Source organism: Zingiber officinale, chromosome 7B (assembly GCF_018446385.1).
Source record: "Zingiber officinale cultivar Zhangliang chromosome 7B, Zo_v1.1, whole genome shotgun sequence".
NCBI lineage: Eukaryota > Viridiplantae > Streptophyta > Magnoliopsida > Zingiberales > Zingiberaceae > Zingiber > Zingiber officinale.
Window position 1 is genome coordinate 83,980,823 of NC_055999.1, and position 26,008 is coordinate 84,006,830.

Here is a 26,008-nt window from a genome sequence, read left to right on the forward strand (position 1 = left end):
TTGATATCTTGTGCATGACTTGATCTCGGCGACAAATTCAAGAAGATGATTTCTTCACTGAGCTTTCTGATGGATAGAAAATGCACCATAAGTCTCCAGGTTTGTTCACGTTCGTTTGTATTCTGGATATTGAATCTTTGCTATGTCTCGCTTGATTTCAATTACTTCCATGATCTTTTCTTTTCTTTTTTGAAGAATTTCCAGACTTAATGAAAAGTCTCCAAGTTTATCTCCATATTTTTGGTACTTTGACCTCCCAAAATGTTCTTTGCTTTTCTATTTAGTTGACTTGTTGCATTATTGAATGCTTGAAAGATTGTTTTGCCCGAGGTCAAATCACACTTTCAATCTCATTCAACGCAGGCAGTTCGGTTTTGGTATTGATCTTAGCTTCCTACTCTGGGAATAGTTCCCTGGACATTGACAACATTCTCAATCTTTGCCTCTACATGTTCAATCTCTTTCAGCTGCATCGACTTAATATGACATGAGTAATAAAGTCTTGGTCAAGTTAAGTTACAGGTGGTACTTGCATAAGTTAATTCTTCCAATCCACATTGGTAACTATTATACGATTAATATCATAATAGAATACTCCATGTGTTGGAATATAATTATAGGCTTGTAAGAATCTAAGCATTATATATTGCTTTGTTATTGTTTACTTAGTTTCACTACGTGAAGGCCAACTCTCAAGTACTTTGTTGATACTTGGAACTTTATGAATACTCCTTTTTTCTTAATATTCATGTCTTTTAACTGTGAAGCATTCACTTAATTCATTAGATAATACTCAGACATTATCATTTGTCTTTGTAAAACGTTAATGCAAGTTCATATGAGGATGGCTGGATCTTAAAGGTCAAATTGAGCAACGATGGAGAAGTGAATTCATTGATGGATTCTGAACAATACTCGAAGTTCTATGAGGAAGATGACACAAAGCATTGAGGATTTTCATTTTCAAAATCACTTCCATACCGTGGTTAGATGTCTCTCAAGATTTCATTGCATCAATTCCACACAAACTTTGGGTGAATTTGATTTTTAAATGACTCGTCTATTTGCATTTTATGATGACGGATGATCTATTATGGAAGCCTTAGATCGTAAAGTATAAAAAGCTATGGAAGTTTCAATTTTAAAATTTATGGGGGGAAATGGAGATAGTAATCTTTTGAAATCTTAGCTAAGTGGAAATAGTGATAGCCTTCTTGTCAATTGGGAATGAAGATTTCCACACTAAAATCTCAAAATGCAGAACTAAGGAGCCAATTTGAAGGTTTGTGCAGTTTCTTTCTGATTCTTATATTTGTTCCAATGAGAGTTAAAAAATACTTACTAAGTTGTGCACCTAGGTATTTGAAATGCAAAGGACCTTCGGACAGAGGCTGATCTCCGAAATGCACGAATTTTACTTGCAGCAAATCAGTTTAGCAAAATATCTAAGTACATGCGGTTGATGTGTTCTCTTTTTAGTGAAATAAATGCAGGGTTCTTGTACTCTAATGCTGAGCAGAGGGAACAAATGGTTGTACTGAACGACGTCAAGTTGATGAACAAGTAAAGGAGATCATTGAATTGAAAAACAAGGCAAATTAATATTTTCTGAATCCTTCACATGATCTAAATTCCCATATATTGATATTTCCTGAAATTCCTCCTTCAATGCAGGCCTGTTCAGGCAACGATGAAAACTTTGTTGTAATTAACCAAAAGGGCATTGATCCTCCATCTCTAGACCTACTTGCCCTTTTGGTTGCTAGCATATCTCTCACGTTGCACTACATCAGAATTCAGAAATGTTATATTTTGCCAGTTTAAATTATTTCAAATTTGATTTAGTACTTGTTACAAGTGCATTCTTTTACAGTACCATGAAATGGCTGCCGAAGCTTTCTATTTGACGGCTATCGTATATGACAAACTTCAAAGGCTAGATGAAAGAGAAGAGGCAGCATCTTCTTTCAAAAAACATATGCTTGCACTTAGAAAATCTAGAAGATGAAAAGGATTTGTAAACTTGTAGGATTATATATATATATATATATATATATATATATATATATATATATATATATATGTTTGTAGAACATGATTTATTATTCTTTAGTATATTGAGAAATGATAATGGTTAAATGGTTAAAATGATAGTATTTCAATACAAATGATAACAGTTAAAATTCGTTGTCTAAGACCAAAAAAATCATAAGAAATTGATGCATTGAAAAAGATAGGGCGTTCAAAGACAACGGATACAATCCGTTGTCTTTGCACTTGAAATAAAATGGTTAAACCCATTGTGAAAGGCCTCAAAAAACTATTGTAAATTTACCCGTTGAGAAAGATAGGGGCGCTAAAAAACAACTATTAAAAATCATAGTCTTTTCACTTGAAATACAACAGTTTTTCACCATTATGTTTCAAGTTGAACCGTTGTGTTTTAGGTAAAGAGATAACAGTTATTTCCTAAAATGACAATAATTTTTAACCATTGTGTTTAAAGTAAAAAGACAATAATTTTTAACTGTTGTCTTTGAGCACCCCTATCTTTCTCAATACGTTAATTAATAACGATTTTTTTTAGGTCTTTCACAATAGTTTTTAACTATTGTCTATTAGTAATTTTGTTATAGTGGGACCATTTATACATCTTCAACCAGTCTTGATGTTGTTCCTTTTGCAACTTCTAATAAGACATGCTTGATAGATGATGGGATCATAGATGAGGCAAATGTTGACATTAGTATGGAGCCCTCTGAGTGGGAAGTAGTGGATAGTTGGAGACCCCGGAGTAGGACACTCCCACTTCTGCCTATACCAAACTTTTCTCAGAATAATGCCTTAACATCAACAGTGATCACCATGCTCTTGGCCTGGGAACTTCAAGTGAACCTTCTCCAACCATCCAGAAGAATCTTTAAGGAGAAGAAGGGGAGAGAAATTCCTCACGATATGTTTCCCACGATGAAAGCTCCCTCTGCATTTTGGGCCACTAGCCGAAAAGTCCAGAGTTATCTCACTCTGGCAAGATCATGATTTAGAAGAGCCTAATAAGGGGTTGAGCTAATGACCTTAAACAAGCATTTTTTGGGAGACAACCCAAGTTCTTCTTTCTTGTCTTCATTTTTGTTTCTAGTCTCGTTCAAGTTTCTTTTCTTTATTCATAATATCCCTAATCCCCCTACTTAATTTCTCTTGTCTATTTCTTTATGTAGGATTCAATATTAAAGAGGAATGTGAATCCCAAATAGAGAAGTATCTTCAGAATATATATGTCTCAACCATTCAGAGTTTATCACTTGGTAACTTCTCTAACTTTAAAACCTCCTCCACTTTACACTTCTAGTTTTCATTGGGACAATGAAAAGTTTAAGTTTGGGGGGATGTGTGGACTGTATTTTAGTTTTTGCACATTTCTTTTTGCATAATAAAATCTTTTTTAGTTGCATCATTCTTCACATCATGATTGTTTGTTCCTTAACGCAAAATACTAACACACTTGTTCTAGATTTCATGTGGTTTATGGGTTACCTATAGTGTTAGTATGTTTAGTGACCTATCTTTTCCGATCTATGTTAGCATAAAGTGAGTAACGTTTTTATTATAAAAGTTTGAGTGTTGCCCTTATTTAGGATCTATTTATACCTTGCCTAACTTTTATGGTAGATAACTCTAAAAATAATCATGATTCATAGAACTGGACTAGTACTTATATTTCTAAGGTGACCTCTTAATTACATTTTGGTTACTAGATAATCTCGGATCAAGGCAACTCACTTGGAAAAATCAAAATCCTTGCATTTATATTTATACATTTGCATTTGTGTTAGTGCTATACCTTTAAAGCACTAAAAAAAGAAAAAATTATCATATGAATAAGGAAAAGAAAATAGTTATCGTGAGTGGAAACTAATAATTTATCCTTTTGAGAACGAATTAGGTTGCTAGAGAACTAAATATTATCTTTCTCTTGATTTTGAGTAGTCCTTTGAGACCATGTGTAGTTTTAGATATATAAACTATATGTGTGGCAGGTAGGTGTCTATCTCCAGAAGCATAAAGAACATAGTTTTGTGACAACTTGACTAGGGTTAGGGATTGAAACTTAAAAAATTTAGGTCATTATTGCATTGAGCATGGAGAACTATTTCTTAGGTCATAGTAAAATAACTTTTGTATCTTGCTCACCAATAAAATCATTTGATATGATTAGATCAACTTGCTTGAGATTATGATGCATTATTTAGCCATTGGAATCTAGATTGTAGTTTTTGCTTGAGGAAAAGGAAAGGTTTAAGTCTGGGGGTGTAATGTGTATAGATTATAGGTTTTTTGACATATTTTAATGCACATCTACTTGTATTTCATGATCATAATCTATACTTATTGTACTTTATTTCTTCATAATATCATATTTCTACTCTTTTTATTTAAAGATCTACTTTTTACATATTTTGATTGATAGGACACATTTTAGAATAAAAATGAAGTATAAAGTCTAAAAACGTGAAGTTGGAGGAAGGAGAATGCTTACTCAAAACATACATGAAGGAAAAGGCTTTTAAAAGACTTTCAAATTAGAGATTTAATCAAAGAACATGCTCTAGCCATGTTCCATGATACGTGCATGATCCAACGAAAGAAATTTAATAGAAAACATAGTTTAAATGAAGTCTAGAGCCTCCGAAAGGTCCGAGACGTGCCTATGAGGCATGATCATGTGACAATCAATTTTTTCCCAAGCTTTGGTTGTGCCTCTTAGACATAGCCATGTCTAAAAAAAGGTAGGCCTTGTGGAATTTTCTACACTATAGATTAAAATTACAATGGACATAACATTTTGGTTAGTTGGAATTATTGGCTATTCCAGATATTAAAATGTAGATAACTTCATGATCTATAACTTCTCTAAAGACTTCAATATGAGAAAATCATGTCTATATGGTCTAAAAGACATTTCCATGAAACACGATCATGCTAGGGTCATGCTAGAGCTAAGCCAAGGCCATGCCAGAGCGATGTCAGGGTCAAGTTTTTTCCTAGGGCCATGAGACATGGGTGTGTGGTTTCACACGACTATGTCCCCCATCTAGAACACAATTAAGGGCAAGCCGTGTGGTTTCACATGGTTGTGCCAATTTTTTAGAGCTGATTCAAGGCTTGGTCATGCCAAATGGCATGACCGTGCCCCCTCTGTTAGGATGTATACTAAAAGAATAACTTTTTATATGAACATTTATTTTGAAATGAGAATCAAATTGGTCAAATGTCTACATTTAGTAAAATACAGTTGTCCATTTAATTTATATTGTAGATAACATGGTGTGTAGTGTCACATAGAAGATCATGTTATCAGTTCCTTATAAATTATAAATAGTAGCTCACAACCAAGATTGATTGGGACAAACCATTGGAATGGTGGTAGTGTAATTTGGTACTAGTTTATCTTGACTATAAAATTACACTAGTACACTATGTGTGTATTGAGCAGGGTTATTTGAGGTTGTTCTTTTTATACTGACTGCATAAAAGAACATAACCTCTATTATTATGGATGTGTGTACTCTTAATCTCGATATAATAACAAGCACATATACTTAGTATTTATTTATTTAATTTATCAATGGGTGAGATTCATTTCGTTAAATCAATAGGCCCGATAAGTTGAGAAATAATATTATTTATATAGTGTGTTGTTGATTATAGAAGGAAACTGTGTCCTAGTTATCTAAGTTGATGATGTCCCCTTGAGGAGCTCATAAGGATACCACAAGATCAGAAATTGTTCTTTAGTACCAACGGTACAAGATGAGATACTGATAACCATGATTTTACTGCATTATTTTGATTCATTTATGCATGGTTTTGATGTTGATTTCATAGTTTAAATCATGGTTACATCATATTTTGTGCATTGTGTGTATTTTTGGACTTAATTACAAATTATATTATTTTTGGTATTATTTGATGCTAATATTTGATTCTTATTTTGTAGGCATCAAAGGATCTTGGATTTGGATTTATTTGGACTGAAATTGGGCTCGAATCGGAGTTTAAACGACAAGATCAAGCTTTGGGTCGATTTGGGCCATTCATCAAGAATATGAGAGATCTGGACCATCCGTTGAAGATATGTCCGATCCAACCTAATGGAGAGCAGATATGAGCCATTGATGAAGATTCAGAAGTTTTGATCCAGATCTGAGTTCATCTAGCCATTGATCCAGCCCGACTTAATCTGGACCGTTTATTGAAGACTAGGCGGATCTGGGCCATCCAGTGATGATCTGGATGATCCGACCTACGGGAGGGTAGATCCAGACGTTAGATCAACATCAGCACCTTCGGATCGGATTTTGGATGACTTTTCACCGTTGATCAAGCACCAAATTAATCCCAGCCGTCCGATCAGATCCAGATCTGATTTAAAACAGAAGCTACAGTGCCTTTCTGCTTCGTCGATCTCCTCCTCCGCACAGCTGCGTTGCGCGTTCTTCTTCAACGAGTTTCGGCCCCTTTCCTTTCTCCGATCATCCTCTCAAGCTTCAACCTCGGTGGATAGTTTCTACATCAGCTCTTCCCGATCATCAGGTGTCGTAGGCGGGTGTTCTCTCTGGCGCAATCTCCACTTCTGCGATACCTCTGTTCACCTCAGATTTGGAGGTGTTCTTCCAAATCTGAGCTCTGATTCCTATCAGAAACGCTCGACGGTGGTCCTTCGGCGTTACTGAGCTTCTTCCAATGCCCATCCGCAGTCCACATCTTCATTCCAGATTCAGAGGTCAAGGATGGCAGATTTCCAGCATTTTCGGCATTTGATTGGTTCCGGGTTGTTTCTAGCTCGTCGGGGGTGGTCCGTCGACTTCTTGAGCAATTTTGGAACTGATACGTTGTAGAGATGCTCCATTGAGGTCCAGAGTTGGGTGGTCTCGACTTTGGCACTCTTGTGTGACGGCAAGAGTGTGAGGATTGTTAGATGATTGTGAGAATGGATTGATTTATCATTTTATTTCATTTTGTTATTGTTTTTACAGCTTAGAACAGATTCATTTGATGTTTGTTATGTTTTTAGCAAGTAATTTAGTATTTCATTACATTGTTGTAGTTTAATTTGAGTTTAATTTGTTCTCGGTTAATTGTTAGGTTGAATAGTTTAAATTAGGGTTTAATTGGAGCTGTAGATCAGATTTAATTGCATTTCATTATTTCATATTTAGTTTAAGTGTGTTGATGGTTTAATTATAATGTAGGGTGACAATGCATTATGGTTTGATCATTGGCACATAGTTAGGTTTCATTTATGCATTAGATAATTTCGTATTCGCTATTGTTTTCATTTGTTAGATTTAGATTCAAAGTATTCAACCCCCAACTCCATTTTTATATCGAAAACCCCAAAAATAGGAATAAAAATACGATCCTAAGATTACATCATACTATTGGTTCCTCGGATCGATCCTGGGCTCGTTACTACAACATTATTGTTTAATTAAGGGGTTCAGTGGAAAATATATTTATTAATTTGATAAGCCCATTCATGACAGACATCGCTTATCAGATACCACAAGAAACTGCAACACGTGTCACAAATGATGCACAATTACAAGCAGTGCCACGTCGTAGTGGGAGGGTTGTTCGGCAACCTGATAGATTCATGTTTTTGGGAGAGTCTTCGGACTTGATCCCTGGTGAACATGAACATGATCCCTGCACATATGATGAAGCACTCCAAGATAAAGATGCAGCATCTTGGCAAAGTGCAATGAACTCTGAAATAGAATCTATGTATTCTAATCAGGTCTGGGAGCTTGTAGAATCACCAAATGGTGTAATAGCCAATGGGTGTAAATGAGTCTACAAAATAAAAAGAGGGACAGACGAGAAGGTGGAAACCTTCAAAGCAAGATTTGTTACAAAAGGGAATACTGAGAAAGTGGGAATCGATTATGAGAAAACCTTTTCGCCGGTAGTCATGCTTAAGTCTATCCGAATTCTTTTATCTATTGTCACTCATATGGATTATGAGATTTGGCAAATGGATGTTAAAATAGCTTTCCTTAATGGAAGTCTTGAAGAAAACATCCATATGAAGCAACCAGAGGAGTTCATTGCGAAGGGCAAAGAGCATCTTGTATGTAAGCTCAATCGATCTATTTATGGGCTGAAGCAAGCTTCGAGATCTTGGAACATCTAGTTTAATGAAGTGATCCAGTCTTATGGATTCATTTAGTGTTCGGATGAGTCTGGTGTATACAAGAAAAGTGACAGAAACGTGGTGATATTTCTTGTACTATACATAGATGATATTTTGCTCATTGGCAACAATGTCAAAGTGTTGTCAGACGTAAGGGTATGGTTGTCCAAGAAGTTTGATATGAAGGACTTGGGAGAATGTGGGCATATTATTGGGATCAAAGTAATAAGGGATCGCAAGAAAAGAATGTTGTGCTTATCCCAAGCTTCATACATCGATACTATTCCAGCTCATTTTAGCATGTAAAACTCCAAGAAAGGACTTCTACCTTTTCGGCATGGAGTACCTTTATCTAAAGAGATATGTCCTAAAACATCAAAGGAGATAGAGGACATGAAGGCAATTCCTTATGCTTCGGCTGTAGGAAGCCTAATGTATGCAATGCTTTATACGAGACCGGATATCTATTTTGTCATGGGCATGATTAACAGATATCAAAGTAATCCAGGATAGGGGCATTGGACTGTCGTAAAGCATATATTAAAGTACCTAAGAAGGACTAAAGATTATATGCTGGTTTACCAGGCAGATGATTTGCTCCCTGTGGGTTACACGGATTCGGATTTCCAATCAAATAAGGACAATAGTAAGTCAACCTCAGGGTATGTGTTTACTTTGGGAGGTGGAGCCATAACATGGAGGAGTGTTAAGCAGAAATGCGTTTCGGATTCCACCATAGAAGCTGAGTATGTGGCAGCCTCTTAGGCAGCCAAAAAAGTTGTATAGCTCAGAAACTTCTTGATAGACTTAGATGTGATTCCTGGTTTACCCAAAATTATCACAATTTATTGTGATAATAGTGGTGCAGTAGCAAACTCAAAGGAACCACGAGCCCATAAGGCAAGTAAACACATTGAGTGCATGTACCACCTGATACGAGACATCGTAAAGCGAGGAGAAGTTGTTGTCACAAAAATTACATCAGAAGATAACTTGGCAGATCCTTTCACTAAAGCCCTTCCGAAGAGATCTTTTGATGGGCATGTTGAGGGGATGGGAATCAGATGTATGGCAGCATATATGGCAGCATAGTCTTTTAGTATAAGTGGGAGATTGTTAGAATGTATACTAAAAGCCTAGATTTTTGTATGAACATTTATTTTGAAATGAGAATCACATTGGTCAAATGTCTATATTTAGTAAAATGTTGTTATCCATTTAATTTATATTGTAGATAATATGGTGTGTAGTGTCACATAGAAGATCATGTTATCAGTTTCTTATAAATTATAAATAGTAGCACAAAACCAAGATGGATTAGGACAAACCATTGGAATGGTTGTAGTGTAATTTGGTACTAGTTTATGTTGACTATAAAATTCCACTAGTACACTATGTGTGTATTGAGCAGGACCATTTGAGGTTGTTCTTTTTATACTGACTGCATAAAAGAACATAACCTCTGTTATTATGGATGTGCGTACTCTTAATCCCGATATAATAACAAGCACATATACTTAGTATTTATTTCTTTAATTTATCAATGGGTGAGATTTATTTCGTTAAATCAATAGGCCCGATAAGTTGGAAAATAATATTATTTATATGGTGTGTTGTTGATTATAGAAGACAATTGTGTCCTAGTTATCTAGGTTGATGATGTTCCCTTGAGGAGCTCATAAGGATTGTCATGTAAACCCTGCAGGTGTATTTAGTCTGACATGACAATGAAGTTGAGTGGTACTACTCTTGGAGCTAGATATTAATTAAGTGAGTTGTCAGTAACTCATTTAATTAATGGGCATTCGATATCTTAAACACAGGGAGATTAATGCACTCATGATAAGATGGAGCCCATAATGTAATATGGGATTGGTGCAGTAGTAGGTAGCTTACTCTACCTAACTGCAAGTTGAACCGATATACTATTTGTAGTAGGTATGTGCGCAAGATACCAATCCTGTACAAAAGAGTCACATCTAACATATGCTAAAAGAATACTTAGGTACATTAAGGGCACCCTAGAGACTCTGGTACCCTAGAACTTGCACCTTTGACCTTTTTTGTTATTCTAATTCAGACTATACCGGGTACAAACTAGATAGAAAAAGCACAAGTGGTAGCTACCAAATTCTAGGTCAGTGCCTATTAAGTTGGTTAAACAGAAAGCAACACTGCGTTGCTTTATCCACTACTGAAGCTGAATACATAGCCCTAGGAGAGTGTGCCTCTCAACTCTTGTGGATGATGCATACACTAAGAGATTATCAACTAGAATATAAAAATATAAAAATTTTAATTGATAATATAAGTTCAATTAATCTGACCAAAAATCCAATTCACCACTGTAGGACCAAACACATAGAGGTAAAACACCATTTTTGTAAGGGATCACGTAGCGAAGGGTGAAATTGTACTCAACCATGTTGAGTCCAAATCAAACCTAACTGATATTTTTACAAAACCCTTATCTGAACTTGAGTTCAGTACACTTAGAAGGCAAATAGGAATGTGTTGGGTAGAATAGATCTTGATTTTCAAACTAGTCTCTTACCTCTACTTTTAAATGTTTACTTGTTGTTCTAAATTAACTCAGTTTAAAAATGTCTTTCAAATTCTAGGAAAAAGGTTTTCAAAATCCCAATCTTATTAGTTGTTCAAAATTTGGCTTTAGGCTAGGCACTTACCTTAGATATCATGTTCCCCTAGTTTTAGCCAGAGCATCTCACAAACACACTAGGCATAACTTGTTTGTGTTTGAAAGAAACTTAGAACGGCGTGAGATGCATAGGGTACAACCTGGACTCCAGAATACTTATTTCTGTGCATCATAGTGAGTCTGGGAGTTAAAACTAACTTTACATTAATCAAGTTAAGTGATCCAGCCCTAGTCAAATTCAACTAGATTACTAACTTAACTTGACTAACTAAGTGAAAATTGTTGCCCTCTAGGTATTCAGTCAGTAGCTAAAGGTTAGACAGTTGGTTAAGGATATTAAAATTTCAAGTTGACTCATGCTTGCACCTTAGGGCTCTGATACCTCCCTAAAGGAAATTGGTTTAACTTAACTCATGCTTGGACATTAGGTTCTTAAATTATCCCTCCTCCTTTGCCTTTAATTTAAAATTCCTTATTCGTCTAAATATTTTATGATTTCTATAGACGTATTCAAAAAGTCTCAGTTTACCTCCTTTTTAAACCTTCAAAAATTGTTCAAAAAGCTTTTCGAAATTAGTGTCTTTTAAAAGGCTTTAAAAATTTTAACGACATATTTTTCAAAGCCTTTCGAAACTAGCTAAGTCATTTTTAATTGTAAAACTTAAACTTACTATTTTCAAAACTTGCCTCTCGAAAATCGTTTCCTTTAAATTTTTCAAAATTTAACCGCAATTTGCACAAATTTTGGCTAAGTAAAAGGAGTTGTTCAAAACTAAAGAAATTTCAATTTAGCTATCTTTCGATTCAAAGAAAAATCTTTTTAGCTAAATTACTAAACTTTTTTCTGCCTTAATTTCTTCTGCTTTAATTTGTTTATTTCAAAAACAAGCCTTTACTTAGCAAATTTCACTTATAAGTTGTTTTAAAATGTTGTTTTAAAAGTGTAATTTTTTTAAAAACTTTATTTATTGGTTTTAAAAACTTAGTCCTTTCATCTTGTCTTTTCCCTACAAAAGTTTTTTTGATATATGGCAAAGGGGAAGAGTAGGAGAAATTCAAATTAAGGTTAAGGAGAGCTCTTATTAAGGGGGAGCCTTAGACATTTAGCTTGCTAACGTTATTACTTGAACTTTTTACTTAAAAAGCGTGCTTATGTTTATTGATACATTCGTTTACTTATGCCTGTTGTACTTAACTTTGAATTTAAGTTGTCATACTCAAAAAGGGAGAGATTGTTGGTGCGGAAAGCATCCGACGATCGAACTAGTATTTTGATAATGGCAAAGGATTCAAAGTTAAGGTTATATTATGATCTAACAGTCTGAATGAGCTTACAGGAAAGTCCTAAGTGTACTTAAGCAAAAGTCTTAACTGAGGTTAGGTAGGTGGAAAACCCTAGGAGGTGGTAACCCTAGGTGATAGGGGGTGGTAACCCTATGTGGAAAGTCTTGGTGGATCGAGGGCTTCAGGCAAAAGTCCTAGGGGGTGGTAACCCTAGGTGGAAAGTCTTGGTGTCGCGAACCAGGTGAAAGACTGGACGGGCCGGGAAGCGGGAGTCCAGTAGAAAGTCCGGAAGCTTCGAACACTGAGCAAAAGTGCAGTCGATCTGGAGGATCGCACTGGCAACAGGTAAATCTCCTGAGTGGAGTAGGTGACGGTGCGTTCCCCATAGAGGGAACAGTAGGCGTCGGGTCGACCTAGGGTTTCCGGTTGGAAATCCGAAGTCAAACCCGGACAGTCCAGAGACTGTCAAATACCTTTCTTATCGTATTTATGTGTGCTAACCTTATCTTGCAGGGTATATGTGTATTTTGTGGACTAACACATAGTGCAGGGACAAAAGAGCACACTTCACCTCGGATGAACAATGTCCGAGGCGCCTCCATGGAGCTTGGAGGCGCCTCGGGTGCAAACTGAAGCCAGCTGTGCAGAGGAGCTGGAGGCGCCTTCATGGGGATTGAAGGCGCCTTGGACCGCGGCTTGGAGGCGCCTTGGAGTGGCGTGGAAGGCGCCTTCAGGTGGATAACAAGCAGCGGTCAAGGCTTGATCGACAATGGCTGAGTCGGGATAAAACCTTGGGTTGGAGGTGCCTTGGAGCTTAATGGAGGCGCCTTGAACACCCTTTATAAGGGGGTTTCGACCAACAGTCTAAGATATCTTCTACCAAGCGACCTTTGTGCTACAAGCTGCTAACAAGACGATCCCGAAGTGCTGCAATGAGATCCAGACGACCCGAAGCTTCGAAATTGCTCATTCTTGTTGTCGGTATACTCTTTCAGTTTAATAGATTGTAATAATTCTGTAACCGTTATTCGAGCTTATAGGTGTTGCCCATAGAAAGCGATCAACGATCGCGGGCCTTAGAGTAGGAGTCGCCACAGGCTCCGAACCAAGTAAACAACCTGTGTTTACGTGTGTTGTGTTTTCTTTTATTTTCCGCTGCGTATTTACTCGACACGTTTTAAATCTAACGAAATAGCCACGAGCGCTATTCACCCTCCCCCCTCTAGCACTTCTCGATCCAACATACACACCATGTTATTTACAATATAAATTAATTGAACAACTACACTTAGCATATAAATGTAGACATTTGACCAATGTGATTCTTTATTTTAAAATAAAATATTTATAAAAAGCTAGACTTTTAGTATACACTCTAACAATCTCCCACTTATACTAAAAGACTATGTTGTTATAAAAGCTGACATACATCTTATTCTCATTCCTTCAACATGTCGATCGAAAGCATTCGCCGAAAGGGCCTTAGTGAAAGGATCTGCCAGGTTATCCGCTAATGCAATCTTGGCGACAACAACTTCTCCTCGCTTGACGATGTCTCGTATCAGGTGGTACTTGCGCTCTATGTGTTTACATGCCTTATGGGCTCGTGGTTCCTTCGAGTTTGCTACTGCACCGCTATTATCACAATAAATTATGATGATTTTGGGAAAACCAGGAATCACATTTAAGTCCATTAGGAAGTTCCTGAGCCACACAACTTCTTTGGTTGCCTCAGAAGCTGCCACATATTCAACTTCCATGGTTGAGTCAGAAACACATTTCTGCTTAACACTCCTCCATGCAATGGCTCCACCTCCTAAAGTAAACACATAGCCTGATGTAGACTTACTATTGTCCCTATCTAATTGGAAGTCGGAATCCGTGTAACCCACAAGGAGAAAATCATCTGCTTGGTAAACTAGCATATAATCTCTAGTCCTTCTCAGGTACTTTAATATATACTTTACAGCAGTCCAATGTCCTTATCCAGGGTTACTTTGATATCTGCTAACCATGCCCATGGCAAAACAGATATCTGGTCTCGTGCACAACATAGCATACATCAGGCTTCCGACAGTCGAAGCATAAGGAACTGCCTTCATGTCCTCTATCTCTTTTGATGTCTTCGGAGACATCTCTTTAGATAAAACTACTCCATGTCTAAAAGGTAGAAAACCTTTCTTGGGGTCTTGTATGCTAAAATGGGCAAGAATTGTATCGATATATGAAGCTTGGGACAAGCACAACATCCTTTTATTGCGATCCCTTATTACTTTAATCCCAAGAATATGTGCGCATTCTCCTAAGTCCTTCATATCGAATTGTTTGGACAACCATATCCTTACTTCCGACAACACTTTGATATTGTTTCCAACTAACAAAATGTCATCTACGTATAGTACAAGAAATACCACAACGTTTCCATCACACTTCTTGTATACACAAGACTCATCCAGACACTGAATAAATCCATATGACTGGATTACTTCATTAAACCGGATATTCCAAGACCTTGAAGCTTGCTTCAGTACATAAATGGACCGATTTAGCTTGCACACTAGATGCTCTTTGTCTTTTTCAATGAACCCCTCTGGTTGCTTCATATGGATATTCTCTTCAAGACTTCCGTTAAGGAAAGCTGTCTTGACATCCATTTGCCAAACCTCATAATCCATATGAGCGGTAATAGATAAGAGTATCCGGATAGACTTAAACATGGCTACTGGCGAAAAAGTTTCCTCATAATCGATTTTCTCTTTCTGAGTGTACCCTTTCGCAACAAGTCTTGCTTTGAAGGTTTCTACCTTCCCGTCTGTCCCTCTTTTCCTTTTGTAGATTCACTTGCATCTAACGGATTTTACACCATTTAGTGGTTCAACAAGCTCCCAGACTTTATTAGAATACATAGATTCTATTTCAGAGTTCATCGTCTTTTGCCAAGATACTGCATCTTTATCTTGGAGTGCTTCGTCATATGTCCGGGGATCAGGTTCATGTTTACCAGGAATCAAGTCCGAAGACTCTCCCAAAAATATGAATCTTTCAGGTTGACTCACAACCCTCCCACTACGACAAGACACTATCTGTTATTGTATATCATTTGTGATACGTGTTGCAGTTTCTTGTGATATTTCATCTTGAACTGTTGGTACTAAGTTAGGCGTGTCCTCCCTTATTTCTTCTAGAACAATTTTACTCATGGGCTTGTGGTTCATTATATAATGTTCCTCTAAAAATCGAGCATTGGTGCTAACAAAGATCTTCTGATTTTTAGGATTATAAAACAAACTACCTTTCGTTCCCTTAGGATATCCTACAAACAGACAAACTTCTGTACGTGATTCCAACTTGTCATTATCTCCCTTCAGCACATGTGTTGAACTACCCCATATCCGAATATGACTCAGACTAGGCTTACGCCCATTCCACAATTCTATGGGAGTAAAGGGTACTGATTTAGAAGGTACCATATTCAGAATGTACACTACTGTTTCCAGAGCATATCCCCAAAATGAATTTGGTAATTCAGAATAAGTCATCATCGATCTAACCATTTCCATAAGAGTTATATTCCTTCGTTCTGCCACACCATTCTGTTGGGGTGTAACAGGTGCAAACAATTGGGATTGAATCCCAGCCTTTGATAAGTAATTCCTAAACTCTCCAAAGAGGTATTCGCCACCACGATCAAACTGTAGTGTCATGATATTTTTACCAAGATATTTCTCCACATCAGCCTTGTACTCTTTGAACTTATCAAAGCATTCAGACTTGCGGTGCATCAAGTAAATGTATCCGTATCTCGAATAATAGTCTATAAAAGAGACAAAATATCCATAATCACCTCTTGCCTGGATAGACATAAGACCACACAAATTAGAATGAACCAGTTCTAATGCATCTTTGGCTCTATACCCCTTGGCCTTAAAAGGTCTCTTGGTCATTTTACTTTCCAAGTAAGATTCGCAAGTTAGAAAGTTTTTCAACACTAATGAACCCAAGATTCCATCGGCTATGAGCCTTTGAATCCTACTCAAGTTAATATGACCAAGCCTTAGATGCCAAAGATATGTTTGGTTCATTTCCGAAGGTTCCTTTCTCTTATTAGAATTAGAAAATGTGTTATTAATTTCCATTTGTTGCTTTACCCAAAATGTAACACTGCGCCATTTCATCTGCTTTTACCCATTTCTTATGAGCCTCAATCTCCTTTTCACTAGAATCACTATTAGGCACATTAGGGCAGACCTCCAACAGTACAAACTTATAGCCTTCAGCAGTTAGGACAATGTCCAGATTTCTTTTCCAATCTATATAATTTGGACCAGTAAGTTTGTTCTCTTTCAGTATAATGGCCAGTGGGTTGAAAGTCATCCTAAGAATCACAAAATAAACTTTGGTCAAGACTCTAAATTTAGAATAATATTGATTCCTTATACAATACTATTTAAATTTACCAACACCTCAAAACACCATGAATTTTACATGCCACGTTAGTGTGGACGTATACAAATTCAACATTTGTAAGAGGAGGGTTCTACCCATTAATTTTATTATCTTGTCATCCTAACTTTATGACAAATAAAATTAATAGTTGGTATTCCTTTGGTCACACAAATAATAGCAGTGACTCCGTTGGGGAGGAAACTATTAAATGTGTCTAAATGTATACCATTATTTGATACTAAGTCCATTAAATAGAATTGTGCCCCTTCAGTTGGAGAAGATCACACACATCCTAAATAATTTCCTATAACCATCCATAAAGGAAATTTAATCTAGTGATCCGCAAACAAACTCATCCGTTTTAGAGGGAAGCACTCAGAGCCAACACACAAGTTTGTTGCATCACTTACAAACCAGTAATGGAAACCATGGAATTAATATACTTAATCCCTCTCCCACTTAGTTATTTAAGGTGAGGAATTTTAACCATGCAAGCATACATTATATGCACACACAAATTACAGTAAATAAAAGCAATAAATATGGAAATCAATTTTCCAACTATTATGACTTTTTCCATCACTGTCCTCCACGTGCTGTCAACCCTAGTTGCTGCCATTTTTAGCCACCGCAATCGGGTCTTGTCGTCGCATCTATCTTGCTTCTTTTTTCACTGCGCATCTGGTCCACAAATAGTTCCACGCCTTGCAAGGATATGATCCGCGACAAAAATAGAATTTTACATATATCGATCCTATATTCCACAAAGGAATGTACATGTAATCTAGATCAAAACAAAAATGTAAAATCCTAATAACTAATACAGCTCCTGCTGTATTTAATATTACAATCATGCACACACAATAAAATACCCTTGACATGTCCAAGGGTTCAATCACACACAATATCTATAAGTCATAATAGTTGGAGCCTGCAACCACAAAGTTACCACATCCTACTATTATACTATCTAAATTATGTATGACATGTGCATAATTAACATGAAAACCAAACACACAAAGGCAAACCATAGCTTTGATACCAATTGTTGGTTGCTATGCAGAATATCATACTGGTTCCCTTGTACAAAAATTTCGTATAAGTCCTGAACCTATACTAACAACCTATTGTGTTCTTTAGAAATTAAATTAGGAATCGCAAACAGAACTTAACATTATTGATTCCAAATTTAACTTATTTGTTCTTAGTGGTTAGACTTGGATCACAAACGATGCTTAACATTATTGATCCAAATCCACCCATATTATAAATTCAATTAAATATCAATTTCTAAAATTGACTTCCATGACTGCATGGTGAGAACTAGGCCTTCTTGGGTATGGGATCATCCAAAGAAATTTAATATTTAATTTCTTTATATAACCCTAGGTTTAACCAAAAGAAACAATTGAATCACAAATTTGAAAAAACAAATAAACACAAACTCGAATCACAAATTCGAAACCTAGAATCATATGTCTCTTGTGTTTGGTATTTCAAAAACTATACAAAGACAACTAGTATGATGCGGAATAGAAATTACTAGTTATACCTTTCTTTGTAAATAAGAACCTCTTAATCTTCTACCGTATTCCTCTACTTATCTCGGACGTCGTGTGGGCGACGATCTACCGAGACGAGAACCACCCAAGCTTCCTTCTTCTTCTTGTGAGTTTCAGCCACCACAAGTATTCCAAGAATAGATGAGGTTTGGCCACACCACCAAACTCCAAGGGATGCTAGAAACAAAACCTCCTTTCTCTCCTTCTCCAAGCAAAATCCGGCCACCAACAAGCTCCTTGAGAGTTTATGCCACCGGCCACCAATGAAGAAGAAAAGGAGGAGAGGAAGAGGATGAGAAGGGTCGGCCACCAACCAAGGAAAAAGAAGAGATGAAAACTAGAACATAAGTTATGAGGTAAAACACCTCTACACTCTCTTTTATATTCTTTGGTCTTGGCAAATAAGGAAAGTTTTATAAAAACTTCCTTATTCTCTTAGCCAATGAAAGGAAAATTTAATTAATATTTCCTTTCTTGTTTCTATTTGGCCGGCCACCTCATGATCCTCCATCCAAGGAAAGTTTTAAATAAAAATTAAAACTTCCTAATTTGTTTCTGAAAATTTTTAAAATAAAAATTTCTCTTTTAAAAAATTTCCTTCATGGTTGGTTATAAAAGGAAACTTTTATAAATTAAAATCTCTCTATTAAAACATGTGGATGATTTCCAAAAAGGAAAGTTATCTTTAAAATTAAAAACTTCCTCTCAATCTACAAATAAGGAAAGATATCAAATCTTTTCTTAATCTTTTGTAGAAACTATACAACAACAACAACCAAGCCTTTTCCCATTAGGTGGGGTCAGCTGTATGAATCCTTTTACGCCATTGAGCTCTATCTCCTATTATATCATCATCTATATTTAAATAAATTTTATCTTATTTTATTGTTGCTAACCAAGTCTTTTTTGGTCTTCCTCTTCCTCGTTTGATATGCATGTTTATCATAGTTTCACATCGCCTAACTGGAGCATTTATTGGTCGTCTAAGTACATGTCCGTACCATCTTAAACGTGTCTCTCGAAGTTTTTCCTCAATAGATGCAACTCCGACTTTCTCTCTAATTCTCTCATTTCTTATGTTGTCCATCTTCGTATGCCCACACATCCACCTTAACATCCTCATCTCTGCAACTCTCATCTTCTGCTTGTGTGCTCGAGTCATAGCCCAACATTCAGCTCCATATAACATAGCAGGTCTAACTGCGGTTTTATAGAACTTACCTTTAAGTTTAAGAGGTACTTTACGGTCACATAAAACACTCGACGCTCCCCTCCATTTCACCCATCCTGCTTGTATTCTATGTAAGACATCTCTCTCAATCCCTCCATCATTTTGTAAAAATGATCCTAAATATTTAAATCGCTCGGTTCCAGGCAACTCGTCCTCTCCTATCTTAACAATTGTTTCATTACTTCTAATATTGCTTAACTTAAATTCCATATATTCTGTCTTTAATTTACTAACCTTAAAACATTTCCCTTCTAGTGTTTCCCTCCAAGATTCTAGCTTAGCATTTACTCATTCACGTGTCTCATCTACCAAAATAATATCATCTGCAAACAACATGCACCACGGTACTGTGTCTTGAATGTGCGCAGTGAGTTCGTCCATAATTAGTGTAAAAAGATAGGGACTTAGAGTTGATCATTGATGTAACCCTATCTTTATTGGAAATGTTTCAGTTACTCCGCCTGAAGTCTTTACTCTGGTCGTTACATCCTCATACATATCCTTAATTAGTTTAATATATGTTACGCTAACACCTCTATTTTCTCAAATTCGCCATATAATTTCTCTTGGGACTCTATCATACGCTTTTTCTAAGTCAATGAATACCATGTGTAGATCTTGTTTTTGCTCCCGATATTTTTCAATTAATTGTCTAAGAAGATGTACAGCTTCTATTGTCGACCTTCCAGGCATAAACTCAAATTGATTTTCTGTCACTGTTGTCTCCTTCCTTAATCTTTTTTCTATTACTTTTTCCCAAAGTTTCATAGTATGACTCATTAGTTTAATACCCCTATAGTTTGCACAATTTTGTACGTCTCCCTTATTCTTATATAAGGGAACTAAAGTACTTATTCTCCATTGATCAGACATTCTTTTCGTTTTCAATATCATGTTAAATAATTTTGTAAGTCATTCAATACTTTGTTTCCCTAAGCACTTCCATACCTCTATTGGAATATCATCTGGTCCAACGACTTTTCCATTGTACATCTCATTTAAAGTTTGTTTTACTTCTGAAGTTTGAATTCTACGATAAAAATTAAAATTTCGATGCTCATTTGACCTAATTAAATTACCCAAGTTAAGTTGGTCTCCTAAACCTTCATTAAAAAGTTGATGAAAATACCTCTTCCACCGCTCTTTTATTTCTCCATCGCTTACTAATACCCTATTACATTCATCTTTAATACATTTTATTTGGCTAAGATCTCTTATTTTTCTTTCTCTCACTTTAGCTATTCTATAAATGTCTCTTTCCCCTTCTTTTGTATCCAATTTTTGATATAACCGTTCAAAAGTTTCATTTTTTGCTTCATTCACCACTTTCTTAGCTTCTTTCTTGGCTATTGTATATTTTTTTAAGTTTTCCTCATTCTTACAAATATATAATTCCTTATAAGCTATTCGTTTTTCCTTCACTTTCTCTTGTACTTTCTCATTCCACCACCAAGATTCTTTACTGAGCGGTGCATGCCCCTTTGACTCACCGAGGACACTCTTAGCTATTATTTTCAACTTTGATACCATCTTATCCCATGTTGTATTAGAGTCATTGTATATTTCACCTAATGCTTGTACTTCTACCTTCTCCTTAAATATATGTTGCTTCCCATCCTTTAACTTCCACCACTTAATTTTAGGAATTGTATATATTTTCTTTCTATTGATACTATGTTTAAGACGTATATCCAACACTACTACCCTATGTTGGGTAGTTAAGCTTTCTCCAGAGATGACTTTGCAATCTTTACAAATCTTTCTATCCTTCTTCCTAACCATAAGAAAGTCAATTTACGATTTATTATTCCCACTTTTGAATGTGACTAAGTGTTCTTCTCTTTTCTTAAAAAACGTACTAGCTAATATAAGGTCATATGCTATCGCAAAATCTAATATAGTTTTCCCTTCCTCATTCCTCATTCCTCGTTCCAAACCCATAACTCCCATGTACTCTCTCATATTCCTCATTTTTCACTCCGACATGTCCATTTAGATCACCTCCTATTAAAATCCTTTCATTTGGTGAAATATTTTGTAATATTTCATCTAAGTCCTCCCAAAACCTTGATTTGGTAGCTTCATCTAATCTTACTTGTGGTGCATATACGCTAATTATGTTCATAGTTTCTTTCGCCATTATTATCTTAAGGGCTATAATTCTATCCCCTTTTCTAGCTACTCCTACAACTTCATCCTTTAACAAACTATCTACAATAATACCCACTCCATTTCTTGTTTTACTCTTTCCAGTGTACCATAACTTAAAACCCGTGTTCTCGATCATCTTTGCCTTCTCACCTGTCCATTTTGTCTCTTGTACACACAAAATATTAATTTTTCTCTTAATCATCATATCTACTACCGCCATTGATTTACCAGTGAGAGTTCCTATGTTCCAAGTTCCAAATCTTAGATTATTAGTTTTCCTATCATATTTGTTCTTATCTAACCTATGGTGTGAGAACTCTTGCCTATTTAACACTACACCCAAGTTCTCATGGAGATGTAGCGGTCCTTGCTGAGACGTTACAGTCGGACCCTGTAACGTGAACTCTTGCATATTTATCACTACACCCGAGTTCTGGAGATGTAGCGGTCCTTGCCGAGACGTTACAGTCGGACCCTGCAACGCGTTCCTTCGGGGGAACAACCTAGCATTAGCACAATAGTTTAATGGATTCATTCATGAAATATTTGCCATAGTTTGACGCTGGCTGTCAACCTAACGCAACCCTCCTCCTTTATCCGGGCTTGGGACCGGCCATGACCGGTCATTATGGGCAGAGTTAAAAAGGGAAAGATTTAATTTTAAAAAGGGAAACTATAAAAGGAAAATTTTAATTTTAAAACTCTCTTTTAAATCATGAGGATGGTTAAAAGGGAAAATTTTATCAAAAATTAAAATCTTTCTTTTAACTACAAATAAGGAAAGATTTCAAACCTTTCACTTAATCTTTTGTAGAAATCTATAAAAGGAAATATTTAAATTTTAAACTCTCTTTTAAAACCATGGAATCCACATAAGAAAAAATTTAAAAATAAAACCCTTTTAATTTTATTATGGCCGACCACCTAAGCTTGAACTCAAGCTAGGATCGGCCACACTTTATCCCATCCAAGCCATGTCTTGGCCGACCCTTACTTGGGCTCCAAGCTTGGCTTGGCCGACCACATAAGGATGGGTAAGAAGGTGGGTATAATACTTTATAAATAAGAGGATACGATAGGGACCGAGAGGAGGAATTGGTTTGGGTCTCCCGATGAAATTAAGCTTCCCGTGTTCGCCCCGAACACCCAACTTAATTTCAGCAATAATAATTCATACCACTAAAGAATTATTATTGAACTACCGCACCAATCCCAAATTACATTTTGGGCTCCTTCTTATTATGAGTGTATTAGTCTCCCTGTGTTTAAGATGTCGAATGTCCACCAATTAAGTGAGTTACTGACAACTCATTTTAATTAATATCTTAGTCCAAGAGTAGTACCACTCAACCTTATCGTCATGTCAGACTAAGTACACCTATAAGATTTACATGACAATCCTTTTGAGCTCCTCTTGGAGATATTATCAACATAGATTACTAGGACACAGTTTTCTTCTATAATTAACAACACACACTATAAATAATATTATTTCTCAACTTATCGGACCTCTTGATTTATCGAACTAAATCTCACTCATTGATAAGTCAAGAAATAAATACTAGATATATGTGTTTGTTATTATATCAGGATTAAGAGCATACACTTCCATAATAACAAAAGGTCTTGTTCTTTTATTTAGTCAGTGTAAAAAGTATTACCTTAAATGATCCTGCTCAATACACTCAGAGTGTACTAGTGTAATTTATAATTAAGATAAACTAATATCAAATTACACTACGACTATTCCAATGGTTTGTTCCTTTCCATCTTAGTCGTAAGCTACTGCTTATAATTTATAAGGAATTAATAACATGATCTTCTGTGTGTGACACCATACACCATGTTATTTACAATATAAATTAATTGAACAACTACACTTAGCATAAAAATGTAGACATTTAACCAATATGATTCTTTATTTCAAAATAAAATGTTTACAAAAGACTAGACTTTTAGTATACACTCTAACAATTATGATAAAGAAAAAATCTATGATAAAAGAGAATGAAGAGAAAGTGTAATAGAAAAATGAGAAAAGAGTGTGTGATGGAAGAGATTGAAGAGAGAAAAAGTATAATGAGAGAGAATAAGGAGAGAAAAAATGATATGAAAGGAAAATTAATAAATATATTAAGGGTATTTTCGTTTAAAATTTAATTTTTATTCTCATTCCCATCAAAACCCAAAGGAAGAGATGGATTTCATCAAAATCCAAATTTTTTGATTTCATTCCAAAATTATAATTTCATTCCCGTCAACCAAACACAAAATTTAGAAATGAATATGTTCGGGAGAATAATAAGCTTGATTCATGATACTAAGTCATAAGAGAATAATAAATTTGATTTGCAACCTCGAATTGAGATAGAATGATAAGCTCAATCCAGATCAAGGGTTGAAAGAGAATAATAAGTTCCATCTACGACTAACAATCAAGAGAGAATAATAAAATCGACCTGCAACCTAAAGTATAAGCTTGATCTATAAGTCGAATCCCGACAAAGATCGAGAAATTACCTTCACATGTAATAGCTAGTTTTGATTTTCTAATTTACTCCCTTCAATAGTATGGCTCAATCGTGGGGAGTCGCCAGGGCAATGAATTTTACTTTGTTTTTTATACAGAATTGATCGATGATTGAGTCAGATGAGAATAATAAGGATAGAATGATAAGCTCAATCCGAAAACCAAAAGTCAAGAGAAAATAATAAACCCGATTGCAGATCAAGAAAGAATGATAAGTTAATCCGGAACCAAAGGCCATGATAAAACTCAATTCATGACCAAGGGTCGGGAGAATGAAAAACTCGATAATAAACTCAATTCAACACCAATAATCAACAGAGAATTTGGTTATAGAATGTAAATCCTTCAATAGACAATTGACATCGGCCGGAGTAGATCGAGAGGCAAAGATAAAAGAGCAGAACAGACACGTAACCCATAGACATATGGCGCGAAAGGCTTGATATGACCTCAGGTCTTACGATTTCACACCATCCTGCAAGTTGATGCTCCTTTTACACCAGCAATCCTTTTCATTTGCATGAATCTGATTAAACTGTTTTCACAACTGCAAATTGGACAAAAGCTTGATAGAATAAAAAATATTAGATTATTAGAAGGATCGGACAAATTAGTGGAATCCAATGATGCGGAACACGCAAAGGGATTCCTGAATCCAGCAATCCAAATCAATACACAGTTTCTTCAATCTCTGTTTGAAAGAAGATAGAATCACAGGAAAGCAAATTGCTTTACGTAATAAGAAAGGGGGTAGTTTACAGAACAATTACGCTCCACGGATTGGTGATTGCCATCACGAAAAAAGAGGCACCAATCTCGGCAGCCGCCGATCGGGAAAGGGGAACGCAAACACGACAAAAGCACGAGTTTAATGAGGGAGGAGGAGGAGGAGAAAGACCGTACGCGTTCAGATCTAAGTCTGAGTCTGGGGGGAGGGCGAGGAGACGAAGAGCCGGATCTGCTCGAGGAAGGTGATGTCTTGGGGGCGATCCTTCCGCTTCACGTACCCCATCGCCTCCTTCTCCGAGTAACCGGCGTATCCCCTCTCCTCGCTGCGCCGCCACAGCTCGCCGGCGTAGCTCGGGTGCGCGTAGTACGCCTCCGCGGCCACTTCCACTTTGGGGCTTACAGGATGGCCAAGGAGGGCGACGGAGATCGGGAGGCGCTCGTAGTGGCCGCGGCGGGTGCCCTCGAGCTCGTCCATCCGGGCGATCCCGCGCGGCGAGACGGCGTAGAGCTCGCCCGCGACGTGCTCGCCGGCCCCGGGAAAGTTGAGGAGGAAGGGCACGCGGTAGGGGCCGCAGACGAGCGGGAGGCGGCAGGTCGTGCGGGCCTCGCCGACGAACGAGGCGTCGCCGGCGCAGACCAGCTCCTGGATGAGGCTGTGGTTGGAGAAGCCGCGCTTGAGCGTACCGTAGGTGAAGACGAAGTGCCCATCCATCACTCCCTCGGCGCCCATGGCTGGATCGATTAGGGTTTCGGAGATCCTAAGCGAAAAGGGGCGGGAGAGGAGGAACAAGGCACGTGGACCGAGATACGGAGGGCTCTGCCTCTCGGACGATCAAGGACGACCCTGGTTGTTTGTGGTGGAACAACATGACGTCTGCCTTTAATAGGGGCCGGGGTTACCCAACCAGACGTGTCTGTGGATATATATTTACTTCTTCCATTCCGATATTAAGGGTCATCAAAATAGAGAATCTATTTGTTTTTAAAAGGGACCGCCAGAACTAATGTCTATTGAGCTGAAAAGTACCAAGTTGGTGGTTGGGTGGAAAACGGAGGGGCCGCCGCCTCGATCTCTCATGCATTGCTTGGTGGAGAGAGAGTGGAGAGGTGAGTAAAGTAACAGGACCCACTAAATTAAGGCCAATAAAAAATCTTAATGGCCCATTCAAATGCTCTTTATTGAAAATATCTAAATAATGATTTATCATCAATTTATCAT

The 26,008-nt window shown here is 36.8% G+C and overlaps 1 protein-coding gene across 1 annotated transcript; it reads right to left on the minus strand.

Annotated features, from left to right (window-relative positions):
• Positions 1 to 24,768: 24,768 nt before the first annotated feature.
• Positions 24,769 to 25,684, minus strand: LOC122003885 (putative gamma-glutamylcyclotransferase At3g02910). Its single transcript, XM_042558866.1, has one exon. The coding sequence runs from the start codon at positions 25,517 to 25,519 to the stop codon at positions 24,974 to 24,976; it is 546 nt and encodes a 181-aa protein (XP_042414800.1). The 5' UTR covers positions 25,520 to 25,684; the 3' UTR covers positions 24,769 to 24,973.
• Positions 25,685 to 26,008: the final 324 nt, after the last annotated feature.